Source organism: Chenopodium album, chromosome 25, assembly GCF_948465745.1.
Source record: "Chenopodium album chromosome 25, dcCheAlbu1.1, whole genome shotgun sequence".
NCBI lineage: Eukaryota > Viridiplantae > Streptophyta > Magnoliopsida > Caryophyllales > Amaranthaceae > Chenopodium > Chenopodium album.
In genome coordinates, this window is record NC_137858.1 from 12,587,546 (window position 1) to 12,609,956 (window position 22,411).

The 22,411-nt window shown below is 33.4% G+C and overlaps 3 protein-coding genes across 3 annotated transcripts in view; 2 read left to right on the forward strand and 1 right to left on the reverse strand.

Moving 5' to 3' along the window:
• Positions 1-448: 448 nt before the first annotated feature.
• On the forward strand, positions 449-8,974 carry LOC145613096 (wall-associated receptor kinase-like 1). Its single transcript, XM_081668152.1, has 3 exons — positions 449-1,335; positions 6,679-6,717; positions 7,719-8,974. Exons 1-3 carry the CDS (start codon positions 618-620, stop codon positions 8,852-8,854), a joined length of 1,893 nt encoding a protein of 630 aa, XP_081524278.1. The 5' UTR covers positions 449-617; the 3' UTR covers positions 8,855-8,974.
• A 3,227-nt stretch (positions 8,975-12,201) lies between these two features.
• On the forward strand, positions 12,202-16,892 carry LOC145613097 (putative glucan 1,3-beta-glucosidase A). The gene is made up of 8 exons (XM_081668153.1): positions 12,202-12,531; positions 12,837-12,956; positions 13,178-13,378; positions 13,455-13,613; positions 13,706-13,875; positions 13,970-14,125; positions 14,235-14,593; positions 16,532-16,892. The coding sequence occupies exons 1-8, from the start codon at positions 12,319-12,321 to the stop codon at positions 16,711-16,713; spliced, it is 1,560 nt and encodes a 519-aa protein (XP_081524279.1). The 5' UTR covers positions 12,202-12,318; the 3' UTR covers positions 16,714-16,892.
• A 1,422-nt stretch (positions 16,893-18,314) lies between these two features.
• The window catches only part of LOC145613707 (wall-associated receptor kinase-like 1), a 44,325-nt gene continuing 40,228 nt past the window's right edge, over positions 18,315-22,411 (reverse strand). Inside the window, exon 4 of the mRNA XM_081668782.1 lies at positions 18,315-19,558. Coding sequence (XP_081524908.1) covers positions 18,315-19,558 — 1,244 coding nt within the window. The remainder of the gene's footprint in view (positions 19,559-22,411) is intronic.

Here is a 22,411-nt window from a genome sequence, read left to right on the forward strand (position 1 = left end):
GGCTTTACAATAACAAACTCTAACAATAAAATAGGAAATGATAATGCTAAGTGGTGAACATGGCCCACTTAATACTCCACTAAAATTGACTAACTACTACTACTCGTAACTTCTTAGTCCCAGGATACTACTTTTATTTAGGATAATAATCTTCCACTAAGGCACTAGATAATAACGACTAAACAACTTAGTCCACTAATTTTGGGGCATTAACAAACAATCAATTCAAAGAAATAAAGGGAGAAAATTGAGTTTGAATTGATATCAAGATTTCAAGTCAAAGGTAGATGGGTTTATTGTGGGGTACAAGTGCGACAATTGAGAGTGAATAGCTATCAACGTGACTGTTTGGCAATTGATTTCCACCTTATATCCACGGAATCAAGCTCCACCATTAGCTGGTTTTCTTTGACTTAGCAACACAAGTGAATAGAAAATCATCACCGGCCTTAAACTCGTTCTTATCATCCTTACTCAAAGCCAAGTCTAAGTAAACTTACTAACCATGTCTTGCAATGTCATAGTCATTCAAGAGTAGGATAAAATGAAAACTAGAGCGAGGAAGAAAATAAAAAAAAAAACACTTAAAGTGAATTCAAAGAATAGCAATAATAAAAATGAAAATCTTCAAATCAAACTCATCACCATATTCTCTTATATTAGCTATCATATCATTGTGTTGTTTATCTGAACAACATAGTGATAAAGATTGCATACACCGGTGTGGAAACATTGAAATCCCTTACCCATTTGGTATTGGTCCGAACCACTGTTTCTTTTACCAAAACTTTGCTGTCTCTTGTAATAATACATCCTCCTCAAACCAATCAATACCATATCTAAAGAAACTCAACCTCGAGATTGTTGAGATACTAAGTGACACAATAATAGTTAAGTTTCCATCAGTCACAGCCTGTAATGGAGCTGAGTTACATTGGAATAGTCCTGAGTTGTATTTGGATACGGCTGCCTTTTGGCTTACAGAGTCAAATATTTTTGCATCAGTGGGGTGCCATGGATATGCTTTATTCTATAGTGATATAGGTGACATGGAAGGATGCACCTCCATTTGTGCTATTGATCATCATCAAAGTTCGACGTTTTCAGCTGATACGATGAATCAATGTTACGGGCTTAACCACTGCTGCCAAGTAAAATTACCTATTGATTATAGTTATAATATAACTGTGATTGCCGAAAATGGACCAGAGCATTGCAGGTCAGCCTTTTTGATAAGTCAAGAATATTTAGCAAATGTTTTATCCAATGTAACGTCGATGTCTACCTTTCCGGTGAATCTTTATTGGCATATCGAACGGCACTACTCCCTCATAGGTATAAATTTCTTGTGCTATCTTTTTTTTTGTGCTGAATTTCTTTTGTTATCTTAAATGTTCATTTTTAAGGTCATAATCCATCAATTTTATTATTAGATAATCATGTTCACTTATTATATACTGAATAATCATTTTGTTAACATGTTCACTTTTTAATACAAAACTAGTGTATGGCCCGAGCGATGTCCCGAGTTGGTAATATATACTTGTTTAGTTTACTAATCTAGTTCAATTGTTTGGATAGTAAGATTTGTTGGTTTCGAGTTTAAGTCTTGCTATAAACATTATTTAGTTGTCAAACTCAATCATTACATAATGGAAACAAAAAGTATAATAAGCCATAGATTGACTTATCTAAGTTAACTACTCTGTATAATTTTGTTGGATAAAAAACATAATTAATAAATAGCTAAGATGGTAAGACTTGTGACTTAAGACTTATTGATCTTGAGTTCATTCAAGTCTTGTTAATAAGCACTTTTTAGATACAAATCTAATACATGTTGTGAAGGTGACATGCCATGTTTATAGTGACATATGACACATATTGCTGACATGTCGAACTTAAAAAGGTGACACGTGGAACATATTCTGTCTCAGAAACGCTTTTTAATATATAAGTATAGAGGTTCTTTTTACTTTATGTGTTCAGTTTTTATATTATTGAATGTTCATTTTTTTACGTGTTTATTATTTTTATTTTTTTTTACTAAATGTTCATATTATAAGGCATGTTACATCTACATCCAACCTGCACCATGGTGCATCTAAGACTTATTAGGGTTTTCGGCATTAATGAGCAGTGCAGATCAAAGTTTCTCAGGATTTGGGCCCCATCAACTTATGGGAGCCTGTTGAGGGTTTGGGCTGGGAGTATTTCAGTAAATTCACTTTCTATTCGGATAGAACCCACTTGGGAGGTCCAAACAACTTAAATTATGAAAAGAGATTCATAAACTATAGTATACATTTAGACAATTTTATTAAGTACTCTTATGACAATGTTTGATCTTTTTTTTTTTTTGACCGGTAAACTACGGGGAGGGGGCCCCCACCCTATCACAGGAATGGGGGTTGTGAGGAGTCGAACCCCCATCACATGGGGGGAGATGGAGCGACTAACCATCCCTCCATTCCCACACTCCTCAACAATGTTTGATCGTATGTATAAAGCACAAACATGATTTAAATGGTGTACACGAGTAATGCTAAAATCAAACCAAAACACTAACAAAGTATGGAGGAAACATAATAAAGTTTTTTTTGAAACAAATTTATAAGAGTAACTTATATCGAATAAACTTGTTTTTTGCTATGAGAAAATGAACTACTCCCTTCATTACTTATGGGCAATTTTTACGGGAATTAATAAAAATAAATAAGAAGTAGTAAAAATACATTGAAAAGGTAAATTTACATTGGATATGCAAAAAAAATAGACAGAGAAATGTTGGAAACGGAGCAACAGATAAACACAATAGCAGGAAGAATAATAAATAAGGAACAAAAAAAAAATACACACACAAGATTTTACGTGGAAAACCCCTCCTCAATAAGGGGAAATACCACGGTCCGGATCTCCACGGACGAGAACAACTTTACTAGCAATAATATCGGGAGTACAATGACCACTACTACAATTACAATATTAGATATAATGTATATTAGGATAGTCTACACTAAGTACCCTTTAACGTTGGTACTTGTACTAATCCTAAAATACCCCTCACAGTAATATTGTGTTTGTCTCTCCGTCACTTCCTCCCTCACTACTATAGCTATGCGCTACTTCTTTTGCTAGTATGCTTCTACTTCTCTTATTTACACAAACTCACAGTACATGGCTACATTATATAGCAAAATACCAATCAAGCTTCTTCTTCAAGCCTTAACCTTCCATCAACTTGCCAAATAAATGCAAGTATACAAAGTCAAGGTTTGCTTTAAAACCTTCTGCCACAACCACATTACAATTGGACTTTAAAGTCTCCTAATTTACTACTACTCCACAGTCCAACTACATGCATGCATTCACCTTTTTTTTTTTTTTTTTCATGTTTCTTACATTATTATTATTATTACTACTACTACTACTACTAATAATACTTATTTAATTGTGTGATTTAGGGAGATTAACCCAACAAGAAAGTGATGAAAGCACATGAAAAAATAAAATTTACATGGAAAAGTTAAATTTGAACAAATATTGTTGTAAATTGGAGGGGATTTTGGTAAAAAATTAATATTATGGTACTTAAAAAAAACAAACGAGACTTAAAATTGGCCATAAGAGATTATAAATAGGGGACAGTGGGAGTATAATAATAAAATCAATTTCACTTGATATTATGAACCAATTTAGTATAAACTAGATGTAAGCCTGTGCGATGCACGGTTCTAGTAATCATTTTATTAATTTAAAATTGTGTATATTTAGAAAGATCATTCATTATTTATATGGATAAAATTCCTAATATCATAAGATAATTTTTTAATTTTAACACTAAAGTTATCTTTTGTTGTTTTATTTATTTTATGTGATGCTTGAATTTAAAATCCCAAACCTTATTCATTAATTTTGCATTAATTTTGCTTATGTGACATTTTAAATTTTTAATTCAAAAAAGAAATGACAAATCTCGTTTTTTTATTGATCAAAATAAGTCTTTTGCCTATACGATTATTTAATACACTCGTTCCGTTTAAAATGTTAGTCTCATTTATAATTGTTTCACTATAAAATATTATGGGAAATTAGTCATAATAGATTTAGTTCTATTCGTCTCGATGAGTATGAGTCTGTTCACATTTACTTAATTTCAGTTCAGTTCAGCTCCAATCAGCTGTTCAGTGCAGTTCAATTCAGTTCAGCTCCTAATTTCTTTCTCTCATAAAATATTTATTTCAGCTCAGTTCATTTCAATTCAGCTCCAATCATTTCAGTTCATTTCAGTTCAGTAAATGTGAACAGGCCCTATATTATTAAAATCAAACTTTTACCATATTTTCTAGGGAGAGATTAAAGATATTAGCGATTAAAAATTTGCATCCATATATGTAAAAAAGATAATTATTACTTATTTTTTTTATTATTTTTTTAGAGAAGATAATTATTGGTTTTTAAAAGTAATTTAAATTTTAATTATTCTCTATTCGTTGTTTTTACCTTTGTGTCAAAATTCTTAAATCTACTTATTCGTCACTTTTGCTTAGGTGGCGAGTAAATTTGTTAATTCTAAAATAAATTATCAATCTAATTTTTCATTGGACAAAATAATACCTTTTCTATGTGGCGCGCCATATGTTCCCAAAAAATGCCTACTTTATTTATATAATATATTAGATTTTTGTTACAATAAATTGGTATGAATAATAATAACATCCTCTATATATATATTAAATTATTCTATTGTCTAGTATTTTGGCCAGTTTTCAAAATATTATTTGATTACCTTAAGTGAAATTTTTTCCTTATCCAATGGGTCTCAGCAGAGTCACCACTATCTTAGTATTCCAACCCACCAGGAATTCCTACACCCAAACATATGGTGTGGGTACAAAACTCCACCTAACAAACTTAGTTAAAAACAAAACAAGTTCTTGGCCTTGTTTGGGAGAAAGTTGAAACTGATTGTGTTAACTGATTGTATTAACTGATTTGACTAACTGATTGTATTAGCTGATTGCGAAAAAGTGTTTGGTAAATCATTATTAGCTGATAGGTGTTTAACTATGTAAAATGACCAATAAGGTCATTGACATATTTTGTTATTAATAATTAGTACTCCGTAATTATTATTATTTTTTTTTTGAAAGAACTCCGTAATTATTATTTAGAATGTACTAATAAGAACTTCCAAAAATTATTATCCCACTAACAATATTAATTTACCAAAAACAAGGTTTATAAATAATTGAAGGAAAAAAAGAAAAAGATAAAAAAATACAGTACCTAGACCAGTAGACTACCCATTACCCACTTCTTCATCTTCCCTAAGTTATTTCACTACTATCTTTATCTCCTTTTGTTGTATAAAAAAAAAAAAAAAAGTGAATTCACCATCATCCTCATCCCACATTCCCATCTTCTTATAAAAACAATTGAATTAGAAAATTGGCATCTATTTTTCAGATCTAATTTACCTACTCAACAGCTCAACTATGAAGGTAAAAAATTTACTTGTCCTTCAACTCCAAAATTATTCTCAATTTCGGACCAAGGTTTAAAACTCTCAAATTAAGACATGCATACCTATTTTTAAAAATTTGATGAAGATGAAGAAGTTCTCCATGTCGAATATCAACATTTTTTTTTTTTTTTTTTGTTTTTTTTTTTCTTGTAAATAATGGATTCTTATTATTGATTAAGGCCCCGTTCTTTAGAGCTGCTTTGCTCTGCTGAAATCTGCTCTGCTGTGCTAAAATCTGCTTTGCTCTGCTCTGCTCTGCTCTGCTTCAATCTGTTCTGCTCTACTCTGCCCTGCTCTGCTCTGCTCTGCTTAAAAATAGTACTTAAAAATAGCTGCTTCAATCTGCTCTGCTCTGCCCTACTCTGCTTCAATCTGCTCTGCTCTGCTGAAATCTGCTTTGCTCTGCTCTGCTATGCTCAGAAGCTCAAAAGAACAGGGCCTAAATGATACTTAGTACTTGTTATTGTAATCTTTTTACCCCTTTTCAATGTTTTATTGCCTGTTCATATTTACTTAATTTCAGTTCAGTTCAGTTCAGTTCCAATCAGTTCAGTTCAGTTCAGCTCCTAATTTCCCTCTCTCATAAAATATTCATTTCAGTTTAGTTCAGTTCAGTTCAGCTCCAATCAGTTCAGTTCAGCTTAGTTAAGTAAATGTGAATAGGCCCTTAGTGATAAGGTTTCTGCGTAATTTTCTATATATTAAGTTAATTAATTTTTGGAGAACTGAGAAAACCGAATTCGCCCCAACCTCGAATTCGGATTTTCGAAGGACGCGACCCCCAACCCACGGGGGGAGCACAGAAACAGCGGAGGAGCGAAAAGGGTGAGTTTTTGTGAATTGTGATATATGGGTATTTGTGTAATTATGCAAGGTAATCAAATCAGCTATTTTGAATACGCTGGGGTTTGGAGCGTTTCCATAATTAGCTGATTCATACCAATAAGCTAATGTGATCCGCTGCTTACCAAACACCTCAATTAGATGATTGGTTTGGTCAAACCCTCTAATTGTGCTGAATAAGCTCTTTTTGGCTCAAAACTCTGATAACCAAACACAGCCCTTATTATTTTCCCCCCTTTGTCCCTTATTTTTTACCTCAATTTCTTTTAGTCCATTATGGTAACAAAACTTTTGTATTTGATTGACAGGAACTAATTTGCTCGAAGTCATCCGCATACTCTTGCCAAGTAAGTTTTAATTTTACTCTTAAAAGTACGAGAATTATTTTTTATAGTATAATATTTTGTACTGGGCATCTCCAAGGCAAATTCAAGTTAATCTTCTTGATTGCTATAATAGTTAATCTAAGGGTTGTATCGGTATTTCATCCTATTAAGTTCAGGATGCAAATGTAAATTTCTTGCCGTGGCATGGCCAAACACACATGGTGTCGGTGAGTAAGCAGCCATGTAATATAGATGGAGTTCAAATTGGAGTTAACGTCACTTAGGCCCCGTTCTTTAGAGCTGCTTTGCTCTGCTTCAATCTGCTCTGCCTTGATTAAAAATAATACAATAATAATAATAGCCATAAGTTAACTATGGCCTAGGGTTATCAAACATTCAATGCAACTTCAATGAAAATAGTCTCTCTCCTTCGTCTTTAGGTAATTTTCAAAATTGCAGCCCTTGTTTTTGGTACTAGAATCTCAGTTCTTTCTGTTTTTTTGTAATACTTGAAATCTCAATTAGTGAAATACAAAATATTGTCCATAATTTGGAAGAAACATTCACAATGAAATAAATCGATTTGGGTAAAAAGAGGCGTCCAATTTTTGAAGATAATGAAGGGGAAATCAACGTTGAGCAACAAAATGTAAGTAGTCAAAGTTTATTGTTAATTCAAACAGTTAAATTATCAGACTTGGTAGGGAAGAAATATCAGTTACATACAAATATATATTTGAATGGGCTCAAAACCACCAACTATTAAAGTTTCACTTAATACCCAGCTTCACCGTTAAGTAACTCCGACACTTACGAAGTTACTGAATAAAACCAGCGGATTTAACGAAACGCAAGCCTACGTGTAGCTTCTTCCTGCCGACTCAACACCCCCTAACACGAACTGCTGATGTGTCGTCAAAGACTAACATATTATGGCAATCAAGAAGATTAATTGGGCATCCCCTTTTTAAAGTAGTGTTTGGAAATTAGTATGAGTCGTCACACGACCTTGAAATTTGCAGTTGCAGCAGTTACAGTTACAATTATATTGACGTGCTACTTTATTGGCCAATGTTGGTGGCGCAAAACCAAAAAAAGAAGAAAGGAAACAAAGCTTAAAAGGAAATACTTCAGGGGAAGATTAGAAGAACAAAGGTTAAACCATGAAGAAGCAGAGAAAACCAGACTCTTCACAAAAAATGAGTTAAAGAAAGCAACAGACAACTTCAATGAAAATCGCATAATTGGTAAAGGGGGGCAAGGTACGGTGTACAAAGGTATGCTAAGTGATGGGAAACTTATTGCTGTCAAAAGAGCAAGGTCATTGAGTGAGAGCCATTGGAAGGAGTTCATAAATGAGGTAATTGTTCTCTCACAAGTCAACCATAGAAATGTAGTTAAGTTGCTTGGATGTTGCTTGGAAACTAAAATTTTACATTTAGTTTACGAGTTCATACCGAATGGTACTCTTTCGGAACTCATTCATAGTCCTAATCAAGAGTTTCGAGTAACATGGGACATTCGACTAAGAATTGCATCTGAAGTTGCGGGGGCTATTGGTTATCTACATTCATCTTCTTCAACTCCTATTTATCATAGAGACATAAAATCCTGTAATATTCTCTTGGATCACAAGTACACGGCCAAAGTTTGTGATTTTGGAATTTCGAGATCAATTAGTATGGATCAAACTCACTTAACAACTTGTGTACGTGGCACATTTGGGTATCTTGATCCGCAATACTTCCGTTCAAGGCAGTTTACCAAAAAGAGTGATGTTTATAGCTTTGGAGTCGTTCTGGTTGAAATTTTAACAGGACAGAAGCCAATTCGTGTGGCTTCAGATTATGCAACAAGTTTGGTGATGCAGTTTGTCGAAACAGAGGATTCTGCTTTATATGATATGTTGGATCCTATGATCTTAGAAAGTAGCAATACGACTGAAGACATAATGGTGGTTGTAAGTCTTGCAAAGCGTTGTCTGCATCCTGAAGGAGCTGTAAGGCCAACCATGATGCAAGTCGCCATGGAACTAGCGTGTTTGAGCAAAAAGGTACATGCTAAAGTCGCTGCTTCATCAGAAGAAAACACATTAGATCTAAGTCAAGAGTTTTTTTCTAATAAAACACAACTAGACGAACCAGCATGCACCTTTTGAATCCATTTTAGTTAATATGTAGTTTGATATCTAAAGGTGTGGAACTTATGGTTTGTAATCTGTTCTCTATGGGTGTTTATCACATTGGAGCATATATATGTGCTTATAATTTGCTTCTTATCTTTTAATCGGATCAACTTATAAATTGATTGAAATTTATATTTTGCAATAAAACGCTTAACTACATACTTATTAACCTACCAACTCAGTTGGTAACGACATTTACTATTAGAAAAACGGGATTTAGTTACTGTTATTTCGGATGATATACTACAAGAGGGGGGGTGAATTGTAGTATGTTCCTAGTGCCTACTTTTCGCGGAATATAAAACTGATTGCTGTTAGGAACTTAGACAATGCAAAGCGGATTTTACGAGGAAACCATCCAGGGCCCAACTGGAAGTAAAACCTCGACCCTACTATAGGGATTTCAAACACAAACCATTTCACTATAATAGGGCAAACACCAAGTTACAACCTATTATGCACAAACCTTTACTCACAAGATCCTGCTCGGAAACTTGCTACTCGATAAGACCCTATCCTATCCAATCTAAGTACCACACTTAGATTCACTCATACTACCAAAGTACTACACACTCGGCCTCTCACTAGAAGCTCAATCGGCTTCACCTAGAAGCTCACACATTGCACTCTTACAATATAATTATTACGAGAATCCTCACGAACTCTCACACCCCAAAACATAAAACACTCAAAACCCTTTTTCCCAATTACAAGATCTCAAAGAATAACTCTAAATACATACCAATGAATAAAGAGATAAAACTAATATGCTGGACACTCAAGATCTGAACTGGAACTGTCTGGACGAACTGAAACCAAACCTGACTGGAACTTCGACCTGGAGGTTTGACTTAGCTTCGTGGTGAAGGATGAAACCATTAAGCACGACCACTGCACTTCGTCAACCTCGACTTTGAATGAATACATATGAGCATATTTATAGTACACTCGAATCATTCTTTTCGTAAAAGATGAGTTTTATTAAAAGATAGAAATAAAAGATATTTTCCAAAGATAAGTTTTCCATAATTATATCTTTTGTCAAGAATATATTCCGTCAATAATAATAAGATATAATTACCATAAAATCTGATTTTATCTAGATCATATATTTTCCAAATATACTAATATATCTTACCATATCTTTTTACAAAAGATATAATTACCATATCTTTTTACAAAAGATATACTTGCCATAAAATTAGATTTTATTTAAAACTTATTTTGCTGAAAATAATTTCCAAAAATAACTTATCTTTTTCCACAAGGATTTATTAGAAAATAAATATCTTTATTCTGTAAAACCAAATCCTTAAAGATATGCACGTGGTAAATAAATATATAATCATTAAATTCGACCTGCGACCTTTAACGACGTGCAGACGTAAGTTCCAATTAGGATTTGGAACTCTGACAGTCTCTGAGTTCCTGACAAGTCAGTAACTCTAATTTCATTGACTATCATGAGTTCACCTTGGTTCTTTAGACTTGTTCCAGACTGACTTTTATGTCCAACATACTTACATGAATCCTAGAGCGATATACTTTGATTTCTCCGTCTTCATGTTGTTTCTTTGAAACTCTTGTTCTGGAATCTTGTAGTATTGATGTATTCTAGTTCTCGGGGCAACATTCCACTTCTGGAACCGCAAGCCAAGTTCCTATTGGAACTTGCTGTCTTCATGTTCCTGTTAGGGAACTTAGATAGTTCTTGTTAGAGAACTAAGTTCCTGTCAGGGAACTCTTCATGTACCTGTTAGGGAACATGGAACTCTTCATGTACCTGTTAGGGAACATGCTCCGGCTCTCGTGGGAAAGCCTGCCGGAAGTTCCTTCTGGATCTTGTTAGAGAATACCTTCAGGTTCCTTCGTAGTTTAGTTCTCGTGGGAGAACCTGCTTTAGGTTTATTCATTCTCTCTTGTTCCTCTTAAAGTCTTCTATGTTCCAACCCATTGACTTCACCTAAGTCAGTTCATGTCTTCACATAAACACTTAAGAGAAACATTAGATTGAAGTTTGTTTGTCATAAAAAAACTTCAAGTGAGAGAACTAATTAAACTTAAAGCTTATGTAAATACTCCTACACATATACGACTCATGTATGCATAGTGTACTTACCTCATGAAGCTAACATATGCAAACACCTATTTACATAGTTACCTTCATGGTTCCTTAGCCATCATCATACTTATCAACCATAGCACTCATCATTGTTCTTGTTCTTCTATTGCTTATCATATATTGCTCGGTTTCCTTATATTTATACTTGTCATTGCTCATGTTCCTTGTATCTTGTTCCAAGCATAACTTGTTCTTTCTATGCACAACTTAACAAACACGTTAGATAGATAATCATCATTAGTTTACAATCATCAAAACCTAATTACTCAACAGTTACGTGCCTAGAAGAACATATCTGATTCACCCTACTCTATTTTACTTACAAATCTTTTGGCTAAGCGCATTTTATTATGTTAATTTTTTTTTATTAATCCTAAAACACATCAACGACCTTGTAATAACATTAATTTTAATTATGTTTTGGTACTATTCGGGTAAGCCCTTAATATTTTTTTGAACTTGTTAGACGAAAAATCTGAGTTGGTATTTTAACCCTAAAATGAAAAATTAAAAACATGAGGCATATAATGATATCAACTCATCATTAATTCAATACTATACTCCAGTCCACTAAAATGCTCCAGTTTACATAATACGGAGTACTATACTCCATTAAATAAATTACATATTTTCCAATACAATTAAAAGTTAAAACACAATCCATACTTTCTTTTATCTTCCAACTCAATTAAAACACACTTTATAGTCTATACTCCAGGTGGCACGTGCGATAATAGAAGGTTCGTTGGGTGTAATTGGGCAAAATTTGAGGTTAGTTTGCGATATTAACTCCCATCTTGTGCATTTAATGTGTAGTTGGGGAATTTTTATTTTTTTAAAAAAATGTTTTTAAGAGGTCACTTGCTTTTTATTTTTTATTTTTTTTTTTGCCTGAAAATAAAGTCAATAATTGGAATGCAGTTAAAGGACCCTCTTCACAATCCAAGTGGGATAAAAGGACCTTTATTGCCAATTTTATTATAAAAAAGGAACTTTATCACAAAATGGACCACTTAAAATGGCATTTTGACATATTTTCCTAAGATTTATAACTTTTATTATGTAGGTTGTTTGGTTGTAATAAATGTTTAAAAATATAATTTGCATGTATCACATGGTATGCATCAATACTAGATGAATGCGTGCGTTGCCAATTGATGTCCACCAAATAATTTGTAGGCTCGTAGTCATTGTTCCTCATATATGCTTTATAGTTCATACTCTTATATTATTATATACATACCCCTACAATTCTGCTATAATAAAAAAAATCACAAATATTTTCAATTAAAAAAGCATAAATCATCAAAATATAATGAAGTTTAGCATTATACACACCTTTTTATGTTCATTGTTAGCGGGAATTTGTATACAAAGTTTGATTATAGGGTGCCAAGCTGGGAGGGCTAACATACATGGCTTAAACCCGGGTTTTAAACTTAAGGCAGTTAATCTAGGAGGATGGCTTGTTACTGAAGGCAGCATTGTACCTTCTCTTTTCGATGGCATTCCTAACAAAGACTTGCTGGTTTGTATTATCTACTTTTTATCTTTGTCCGGGATTAGTAGTCACGTGTTATTACTACGAGTAATGTTTATAAGATCAAATCGTGTCATGTATAACTAAGTTCGTACGTGTGTGGCTACATGGGGATTGATTAACTAATTAACTTATTAAATTAGACGTTGCATTTTCCACTAATGAGTTTGTATGTAAAATTCTGATGAGAAATGGAGTTCAGATTTTATGCCAAGATATTGATTTGACACACAAGCATTTTATTTCTCTAACTAGGAGACTAAATTTGTATAATAATACCTAAAAATATACAGGATGGAACACAAATTCGGCTAAAATCAGTGACAATTGGCAAGTATGTATGTGCTGAGAACGGCGGAGGGACCATCTTAGTTGCTAATAGAACCTCTGCAGCAGGTTGGGAAACCTTCAAGGTAAGCTACACCTTCTAAGCATTAGCTTAATATAATCTGTTGCGATTTTTGTTGGGTGTCTTGATGTACAACCTCTGTTTCAAATTATTTGCAACGAATTAAACATTTTTATTTACTCACACTTTATGTCAAATCGTTGTAAATAATTTAAAACGGACGTAGTAGTTTACTTATCACTTTGTCGCTGTTATTGTAAATCGTAACAAATTTTTGGAGTGTAGCTATGGAGAATCAACAAAAACACGTTCAATTTCCGGGTGTTCAGCCATCACTTTGCAGGAGTAGTGCAGGGCAAAAATAGCAGCCCTCTAGTAGTTGCAAAAGCCAGCACCCCTGCAGCTTCTGAAATATTTCGAATTGTCAGAAAATCTAATGACAAAAATCGTGTTCGAATTCAAGCTTCAAATGGTCTATATCTACAGGTTAAACTCTTATTTTCAGTACACATTTAATGGCTTGGGTGACATTGATTCATTATTATTGAGATTTTTCCTGCAGGCAAAGACAGAGGATTCTGTCACTGCGGATTATGCAGGGGATGCTGGTTGGGGGGATGATAACCCATCTGTTTTTGTGATGAGCATAGTAAATACCATACTAGGTGAATTTCAGGTTACTAATGGTTATGGCCCGGAAAAAGCCCCTCGGGTTATGAGGGTAAGTACTGCACTAAGCAGCATATACTGATATACTTAACTCCAGTTGAAAGTTGATAACTTTGTAACTGATAAATTTATTCAATGTAACAGAAACACTGGAAGACGTTCATAGTTGAAGAAGATTTCAGGTTCATTTCTCAGAATGGACTCAATGCTGTTAGAATTCCTGTCGGATGGTGGATAGCCAGTGGCCCAAATCCTCCTAAGCCTTTCGTAGGAGGCTCATTGCAGGCTTTGGACAACGCCTTCACTTGGGCACAGTATGTGTTCTTTTTACTCACTCTCGTTTTTATTCAATCATAAGAGCCTCTTAAAAGGGACTAATATTGTCAAGTGTATATTGTAAACCTGTAGAAAATATGGTATCCGGGTTATTGTAGACCTACACGCAGCACCCGGGGCACAAAATAGATTTGCCCCTAGTGCAAGTAGAGACGGAACTGTTGAATGGGGAAAGTCCAATGCTACTATAAAACAGACTATTTCTGTTATCGACTTCTTATCCTCCAGGTAATAATTAAACACTACCTGTTAGAGTATAAAACATATTCCTAGCCTTAACCATCGATTTAAGCTTTTGGTTGAATGGTCCTTTAAGCACATTGTCATTTGAATGCAGATACGCGAAATTCCCTAATTTGCTAGCAGTAGAGCTGCTCAATGAGCCCTTAGCGCCTGTTGTGACAGTAGAGACCTTAAACAAGTACTATCAGGCAGGATACAATGCAGTCCGGAAGCATTCTTCAAGCGCGTATGTTATAATGAGCAATCGCATAGAGGAGCCTATGGATCCAAGGGAGTTGTTTCCCCTTGCTGGTAGATTGCAGTTAACTGTAATTGATGTTCATTACTACAACCTTTTCGAGGATAAATTTAACGGCTTGAATGTCCATCAAAACATCGACTTTATCTACAAAAACCGGTCCTCGGAATTGGGTTACGTGACAAACTCTAACGGCGGTCCCCTTATATTTGTTGGTAAGTTATTAAATGAAAGGCAGCTTATACTTGGTGGCGTAGTACGCTACCCTGTATCATGAATACTGATATTAAGAGTATTGTAGGACAGTTAGAGATAATTAGGAATAATTAAGAAGAGTAGTAATAATTAAGAAGAGTAGTAATGTAAAGATAATGAAAGCAGCCCCTAGAGACCTTTATTAGATTAGTGCATGCCCAATAACTAATAAGTTGAAAAATAAATTTAACCAACTGTGCTCTATTAAGTAGCTAGAATATGATAGCCTTACGCCTCAACTAGTCAACTACCTAGAGGTGTCTATTCCAGTGACTTGGTTGGATTAGGTTGTACTGTGTTGGTTGGAATAAGTTAAAATAGAGTCATACTATATCATTATGCCTATACAGATGACCAATTGACCAGATCGGTAAATAAAAAGACCCTTACCGACAATTTGATAAAAAAATATCTCTGACGACAATTTGGTAAAAAAAAAAAAAAAAACTAACCTCAAGCGACAACTTGGTAAAAAAAAAGTATCTCAGGCGACAATTAACCCAAAAAACCTAAAAATTTCCAACAAACTACTCGCGAAGGCTTAATTTAGTTTGCTTTTCGTGAGTTTTTTTTTTATAAAATAAAAAATAAAAAATTTCCTACCTAATTTTCCAATCCTTTTAAGATATTATCAATTTGAAGTAAAAAAAAAAAAAAAAAAAACTAGTAAAATACTAATTTTTCTACCCCTAATCAATGAAATTCTTTTTAAAAAAGAGGTTGGAGATAAATTTGATATTGGAATTTAGCATAATAAAAAGGATGACATATTAATTCAAATTTTTAAATGGGAAAAATAAATTTAAAAACACAATAACGAATTATATTAGATTTTTGAAGAGTTTGTCTAAAAAAATTAGTTTTTTTGGGTCTAAATGTTGCTTGAGATTTTTTTTTTTTTTTTTTTTTTTTTTTACCAAATTGTCGCTTAGAGCTAGTTTTTTTTTTTTTACCAGATTGTCGACAGAGTTATTTTTTTTTACCAAATTGTCGCTATGGGTCTTTTTATGTACCAATCTAGTCAATTGGCCTTTGAAACCTTGATCGAGTCTGGGGATGCTAATTAGCCGAACCGAGCCTAACCTATGGTCAGCTCGGCTGGTGATCGTTTAAATTTGTTCGAACTCGAAACGAGTTCAAACTTATATGACTCGAGCTTTTATCGAGCCGAGCTTTGACTAAGCGTTGATCGACCGAACTCAAACTGTTCACGAACAACCTTGATTTGTCCTAATCCCTAATTTGCTTGTCTTAATTATGGTTCATTATTAAATTATTTATTTTACAACGAGTTTATTTTTGTAATAATGAAAATACTAACTTATTATTGTGTAATATCTATTGATAATATATTTATATTTATATACATGATTTTTTTTTATAGAAAAAAGTAATCAAACTTGCTCACGAACTTTTCGAGCCGATCTTGGCATAACTCAGCTTGGCTCGTTTAGGTCTCGAGCCGAACTCAAACCCGAACCAAGCCACCACGAATCGAGCTTTGATCAAACCCAGCTCGAATAGTTCACGAATAGCTCAGTCTCATTATCACCCCTAATCGAGTCAGATTGGATGGGGTTTTTGACACCTTCACGGTCACGACCCTTCTTATATGTTAGGAAAAAGGTATCACACATGGAAAATTAACATTGATATGAAATGATGACTTAATCTTAATATTGGTTAGGACCATATAGAAATGATATCTTCATATTGAACTTTTTCCCCCCTATTAAACTCATATTACGTACTATATTGTTATTAAATCTTTAAAACAACATGATCAGATCTAGACTACTAGTGTAACTGCATTTTTTTTTTTCAATCTCTCATATTGATTATATATGATTTTTTATTTTATTTATTATTATTATTATTATTATTATATTTTGATGCAGGAGAATGGACTGCTGAGTGGTTAGTGAATGGAGCGACAAAGGAAGATTATCAAAAATTTGCAAAAGCACAACTTCAAGTGTATAGTCGTGCAACCTTTGGATGGGCTTACTGGACTTACAAGAGTGTGAGAAATCATTGGAATCTCAGGTGGATGATTCAAAATGGTTACATTACACTCTAAGCCTCTAAGGTTTAAGGCTTTGGCAGTGTTATACGTATCTCGGTACGGGTGGATATGGAGATACCTAACACTTTTGAAAGTACGACTTTGGTGAAGTTGTACATGCTATATACTATGATTCTATGAGAATAAATGTATTTCCCATATATTTGTATTCGATTAAGCTATTAATGGTCAAAGCAACAGGCTGCCTCTATTTTAACTTTTGCACTATTTACTTATTCTACTACGTATTTTAACCAGTATTGGTGCTTTATAGATAAGATTCAACATTTTTATATGAGTATTTGTTAGAATTGTTGCAATCTCATTTTTCTCATTTTAAGAAATCTTAAAAAAGTTACATACTAAAGTAGCTGCTTCATCAAAAGAAAACAAATCAAATCTAAGTGAACATGTTTTTTTTTAATAAAAATAACAACAAACCATGCTCCTTTTGAATCGATTTTAGTTTAAATATAGTCTGATATCTAAAGGTCTGGAATTTATGATTTGTAATTTGTTCTCTATGGGACATTGGGCCTTATCACATTGCTGAGCATATGAGCCCGAACAAAATGATTCTCGTCTTTTCATTGTATGAACTTACTAATTGGTTGCCTTCAAATTGAAAAAAAAATAAAAAATAAAAAATAAAACCACTTACAAATTGGTTGAAATGTACACTTTGCAAGAAAATTTAGAAGCTTATACTTAACCTACCAACTCAATTGGCATCATGACATTTTATAATATAAGACTTGATGCCCAACAGCCCAAGTATTTACAATCCTACTTGGAATCTTGGATCATACTTTGCTCATTTGGGCTTATCATAGTTATCAATGGATAGTGTCCTTTATTTGAAACAGAGTTAAGTTGGCCTAGTATGTTGGGTTAAGCTAGATGGTTGCAAATATTATTCAAAAATTGTATATATAATTTTATTTTACAAGCCAAAACGATAATTCTAAGCTTCAAGATAGATTTTGACATTAAACTAGCCAATTCTTTCAAAATAACTAGTGTAAAATTTGATAAAATTGCAGAGATTAGATTTTATAATGGTTCATTTAATTATTATTGGTTTTCTTTTCATTTTTAAAAGCGAAAAATTGTGTCAAATATTGCAAAATGGAGGGACTAGAAAATACGAAATATAGTTAATGATTATAAGTTGCTATAATACTGTTATATTTTCTCCGTTTACTTTTAATTGCAACACATTTTGAAATATTTACATACTCTTACATAAAAGCGTGTTAACTAATGAGTTGTTAAGAAATTTCCTATACAATTTTTTTTTGAAATGTAAATATTTAAGAAATTTTATTCGTTCTATACCTGTAATAAAAGGTCTTGGTTGATAAAAATGAAAGTATAATACAACATTACAACTCGAATTAAATTAAAGTGAAAGAAATACAGTCATACTTACACACCATTCCATAGCACAATTCTTTAGTAGACTCTGCTAGAATACTACAACACGAAACATACATATTTTAACAGGTCAATCATTCAACACATCAAAGTATTATTAAAAAGTTTGATCACCATACATCAAAACCACGCAAATCACATAAACTCTGCTCAACAAGACCACCTTCTTCAGTTCTTCATCAATTATGAAGTAAATGCATCTCAAACTCAACAGAATCCGAATTCGTAGTGAGATCAATATGGTCATAAGTCACCGATATTGGAAAAGCATTGCCTGTTTCCATGGGCGACGATGTGATCATACTTGAACTCCTTGTTGTCCAATCTTCGGATTCATCATTTTGTTCGAAAGGTGGTTTACAAGATGAATTTGGATGCCTTAGCCTTTCTAGTACCATTGTAACTTCTTTCATCGTCGGCCTTTCTTGTCCTGTAAGATTTAAGCATTGTGTTGCCAGATTAGCAAATTCCAAAACATCCTCTTTTTTATTATCCTTTAATACCAAAGGATCAACAATATCAAACAGAGTGTTATCTTTCATTGATGAGACAAAATACTTAGCCAAGCTTGTTTCTTTTTCATGTTTGATTTCTTCATCTTCATCTATTGGTCTTAGTGCACGGATTGGTTTTTGTCCTGTTAGAAGCTCGACCAAAATTACTCCGAAGCTGTAAACATCACTCTTTTCAGAATATTGGCCCGAGTAGAAATATTCAGGATCCAAATAACCAAATGTCCCTTGGACAGCAGTAGTCAAATGAGTCTGTTCCAAAGAAATTGCTCTAGAAATCCCAAAATCGGACAATTTTACTCCAAACTTGTCATCCAATAGAATGTTGCTAGATTTAATATCTCTGTGGTATATTGGTGTTGAAAACTCTGAATGCAAATAAGTGATTGCAGTAGCAGTTTCAAAAGCAATTCTCAAGCGCATTTCCCATGTGAATATGAACTCGTCAATGGACTTTTGGATGTGTTCTGAAAGAGTCCCATTAGATATGAACTCGTACACTAAAAGAGGTATGTTATCTTCCAAACAACACCCAAGAATCTTTACCACATGTCTATGTTTGATTTCAGATAATAGAATTACCTCGTTGATGAATTCTTTCCATTGGCTTTCATTGAGGGCTGTTGATCTTTTAACTGCAATAACTTGACCGTCTTTTAACATTCCTTTGTAGACAGTACCCTGACCTCCTTGTCCAAGCACGCGATCATTGCTAAAGTTGTCTGTGAATCTCTTTAGTTCTGTTACAGAGAAGAGTTTAATTTTCTTACTAGCATCTATATTGGAAGACCCTTGCACTATAAGTTTTTTCTTGAAGTATTTTTGTCTAAGTTTGATCTCCTTTCTTCTTTTTCTAGTTTTGCATCGCCAACATACCCAAGAGCCTCCAAACACTACAAGAGCTGCGCCAACTGTATCCATTGTAACACTGAACATTAGATCATGAATTGCATTTGTGTACTGTTGACTACAATTTTTATATTTACTTTTATTTTATATTTGTCTTATTTTTGGCTAATAAAAACTGTCATTAATGTAGATAATTATTTATACTCCTTCAATTGGTTACAAAAATGTATATTCCTTTAATTCCTAAATAATAAATGTATAAGGCCCGTTCACTTCACCGCTTTTTTGCCGAATTGAAATTATTTTTACTAAACAAAATTCTATTAGCTGAACGACATTATTTTTGCAGAACTGAAATTATTATTTTTTTATATAGATTTTCTATTATAATTCTTTTCAAGATAACTGAATGTTAATGAAATGAACTTATTTTTACTGAACTGAAATTAATTTTACTGAAATGAACTTATTTTTACTGAACTAAAATTTTATTTACTTAATATTATTTTTTTAAGGTGAAGTGAACATGGCCTAACTCTTAACATACATTGACTAGCCAATAATTTCTATAAACAATGCCTTTACTTTGAATCTCTTTAATTGTTGACATCTTATTTGGGTCTTCTCTTTGGGCAAAATAAAACCGTTTTCATCAGTGTCAATGTGTATGACATTTTTCATTTTAACAAAGGTTGGGTTTAAAGTTGGTCTCTGTTGAAGCTTAAAGGTTTTGATGATGATAAACTTAAACTAAAGCAGACGCGATTTACAAAGGTTTATAAGTGTTTGATTAGTACATGTGAAATAGATCTTGGTGATGGAAGAGTAACTCAAGCTAAGAAGACATGAAGAAGCCTTTGAAGAAAAGTTAAACAAAGAAGAAGAAGAGTTCTTTAACAAGAACTAAGTTCCCTAACAAGAATGTTCCCTAACAGGAACTTGAAGACAGCAAGTTGAGGTGTCAGCTTGGTCTGCATTTGAAGACAGTAAGTTCTAGGAAGAACTTAACCTGCGTGAAGCCCAAGTATCTCACTAATATTGAATCACGGCGCAACAATATTTATTTAGTTATGATTTTATCTTCTAGATTTATTGTTAAATATGTTAAATAAGGATATGCATGAAACCTATTAGAAGCGTGACAAGTTGCTTGGCAAATAAATCAAAATGGAAAAGATAAAAAGATAGATTTTATGAAAAGATTTTCTAAAAGTTTTATTTCTTAAAATCGGTTTGTTAAAAAGATATTATTCTTTTTAATATATCTTTCTTTATCTTATTTTCCGAAAAATATTTTCTTCTAAATTGATTTACTTAAACTGTGTTTTGAGATAAGGAAAATTTAACATATTTATCTTTTGGAAAACCCTACTTACTATACGAGTTATTCTTGTATAAATAGTAGAGATCTCATTTCATTATGTTTTTGTGAGTTTATGCGTGGAGAAATCACAGAGCTTAAATTGTGTAAGTTTGTCAAGCTTCTAACCTTGTCATATTAGTTTCGGGTTTCGTGCATAGCTTGCCTAACATATACTAGGTGTCATATACTTTATATTGGTTGGGTTATTTGGGTGAGTGTATGAATCTTACTTTGCATATAGTTGTGAGAGCTTCTAGTGTGAAGCTGTGAGCATTAGTACTTAAGGAGTACGAGTGAATTTGAGTGTGGGACTTAGATTGGGTAGGATAGGGTCCTACTGTGTAGCAAGTTCATTTTAGAACTTGTGAGTAAAGGTCTGTTTATAATAGGCTGTAACTTGGTGTTTTCCCTATTATAGTGAAGTGGTTTTGTGTTTGAAATCCCTTAGATAGGGTCGAGGTTTTACTTCCAGTTGGGGCCTGGAAGGTTTCCTCGTAAAATCGTGTGTGCATTGCAAGTTCCTTTATATTCTGTTTATATTCCGCAAAAGTAGTCACTAGGAACTCACATACAATTCATCCCCCCTCTCATAGTGTTCGTCTCAACTAACAATTGGTATTAGAGTACGGTTCTCACGTGCAAGAAGATAACTTTGCTGAGTAAGTTCCTGGAGAGATGAATTACAAGGAGAAACTTGAAGAAAGGTATTCTACCCAACGTCCACCTATGTTCTATGGTAAGTTCTACACCTACTGGAAGAACAGGATGGAGATTTTCATCAAGGCGGAAAATTACCAGGTTTGGCGTGAAATGAGGTAGTTCCTAAACTTATTTCTGATTATGATAAAGAAGACTATCAGAAACTTGAGTTGAATGCTTTAGCTATAAAGTATTTGTACTATGGACTTGGACCTCATAGACATAATTGTATTATGGGATTCAAGTCTGCTAAACAGATTTGGGATCTACTAGAGGTAACTTATGAAGGTACTATCGAGGTAAAATGTTCTAAAATTGATTTATTGATGTCTAGATATGAAAGGTTTGAAATGTAATCAAAGGAAACCATAGAAGAAATGTTTACTAGGTTTAATGATATTATTAATGAACTGAACTCCCTTGGCAGACACATTCCTATTGATGAACAGGCAAGAAAGATCTTGAGAAGCCTACCACAAGATGAACGCTGGAGATCCAAGGTGACTGCCATGCAGGAAGCTAAGGACTTTACCAAGTTCAACATGGAACAATTAGCAGAATCATTGATGACTCATAAACTTCACCTGAGTTCCACTACTAAAATTCGGCTAAATTGCGACCGTTTTTCTACGACCGTCAAGAAAACGGTCGCAAAATATGAAATCTGCGACCGTTTTTTAAACGGTCGCAAAATTACGACCTTTTGAAAGGCGGTCGCAATTTTGCGACTGTTTTGCGACCGTTTTTGGCTTTTTAAGCAGTCGCAAAGGTGTTTGAACAATTAAAAATAACTCTAAAATATAATAACTCTTTTGCGACTGCCAAAACAGTCGTAAAAATTATCCTTTTTGCG

What these genes read in the sequence shown, in the direction of transcription:
- LOC145613096 (XM_081668152.1), top strand. Translation starts at nt 618, where the DNA reads ATGAAAATCTTCAAATCAAACTCATCACCATATTCTCTTATATTAGCT. An exon ending in ACGGCACTACTCCCTCATAG is followed by an intron (nt 1,336 to 6,678) that starts GTATAAATTTCT and finishes TTTGATTGACAG; the next exon opens with GAACTAATTTGCTCGAAGTC. An exon ending in CATCCGCATACTCTTGCCAA is followed by an intron (nt 6,718 to 7,718) that starts GTAAGTTTTAAT and finishes TGAAATTTGCAG; the next exon opens with TTGCAGCAGTTACAGTTACA.
- LOC145613097 (XM_081668153.1), top strand. Translation starts at nt 12,319, where the DNA reads ATGAAGTTTAGCATTATACACACCTTTTTATGTTCATTGTTAGCGGGA. An exon ending in CAAATGGTCTATATCTACAG is followed by an intron (nt 13,379 to 13,454) that starts GTTAAACTCTTA and finishes TTTTTCCTGCAG; the next exon opens with GCAAAGACAGAGGATTCTGT. An exon ending in ATCGACTTCTTATCCTCCAG is followed by an intron (nt 14,126 to 14,234) that starts GTAATAATTAAA and finishes ATTTGAATGCAG; the next exon opens with ATACGCGAAATTCCCTAATT.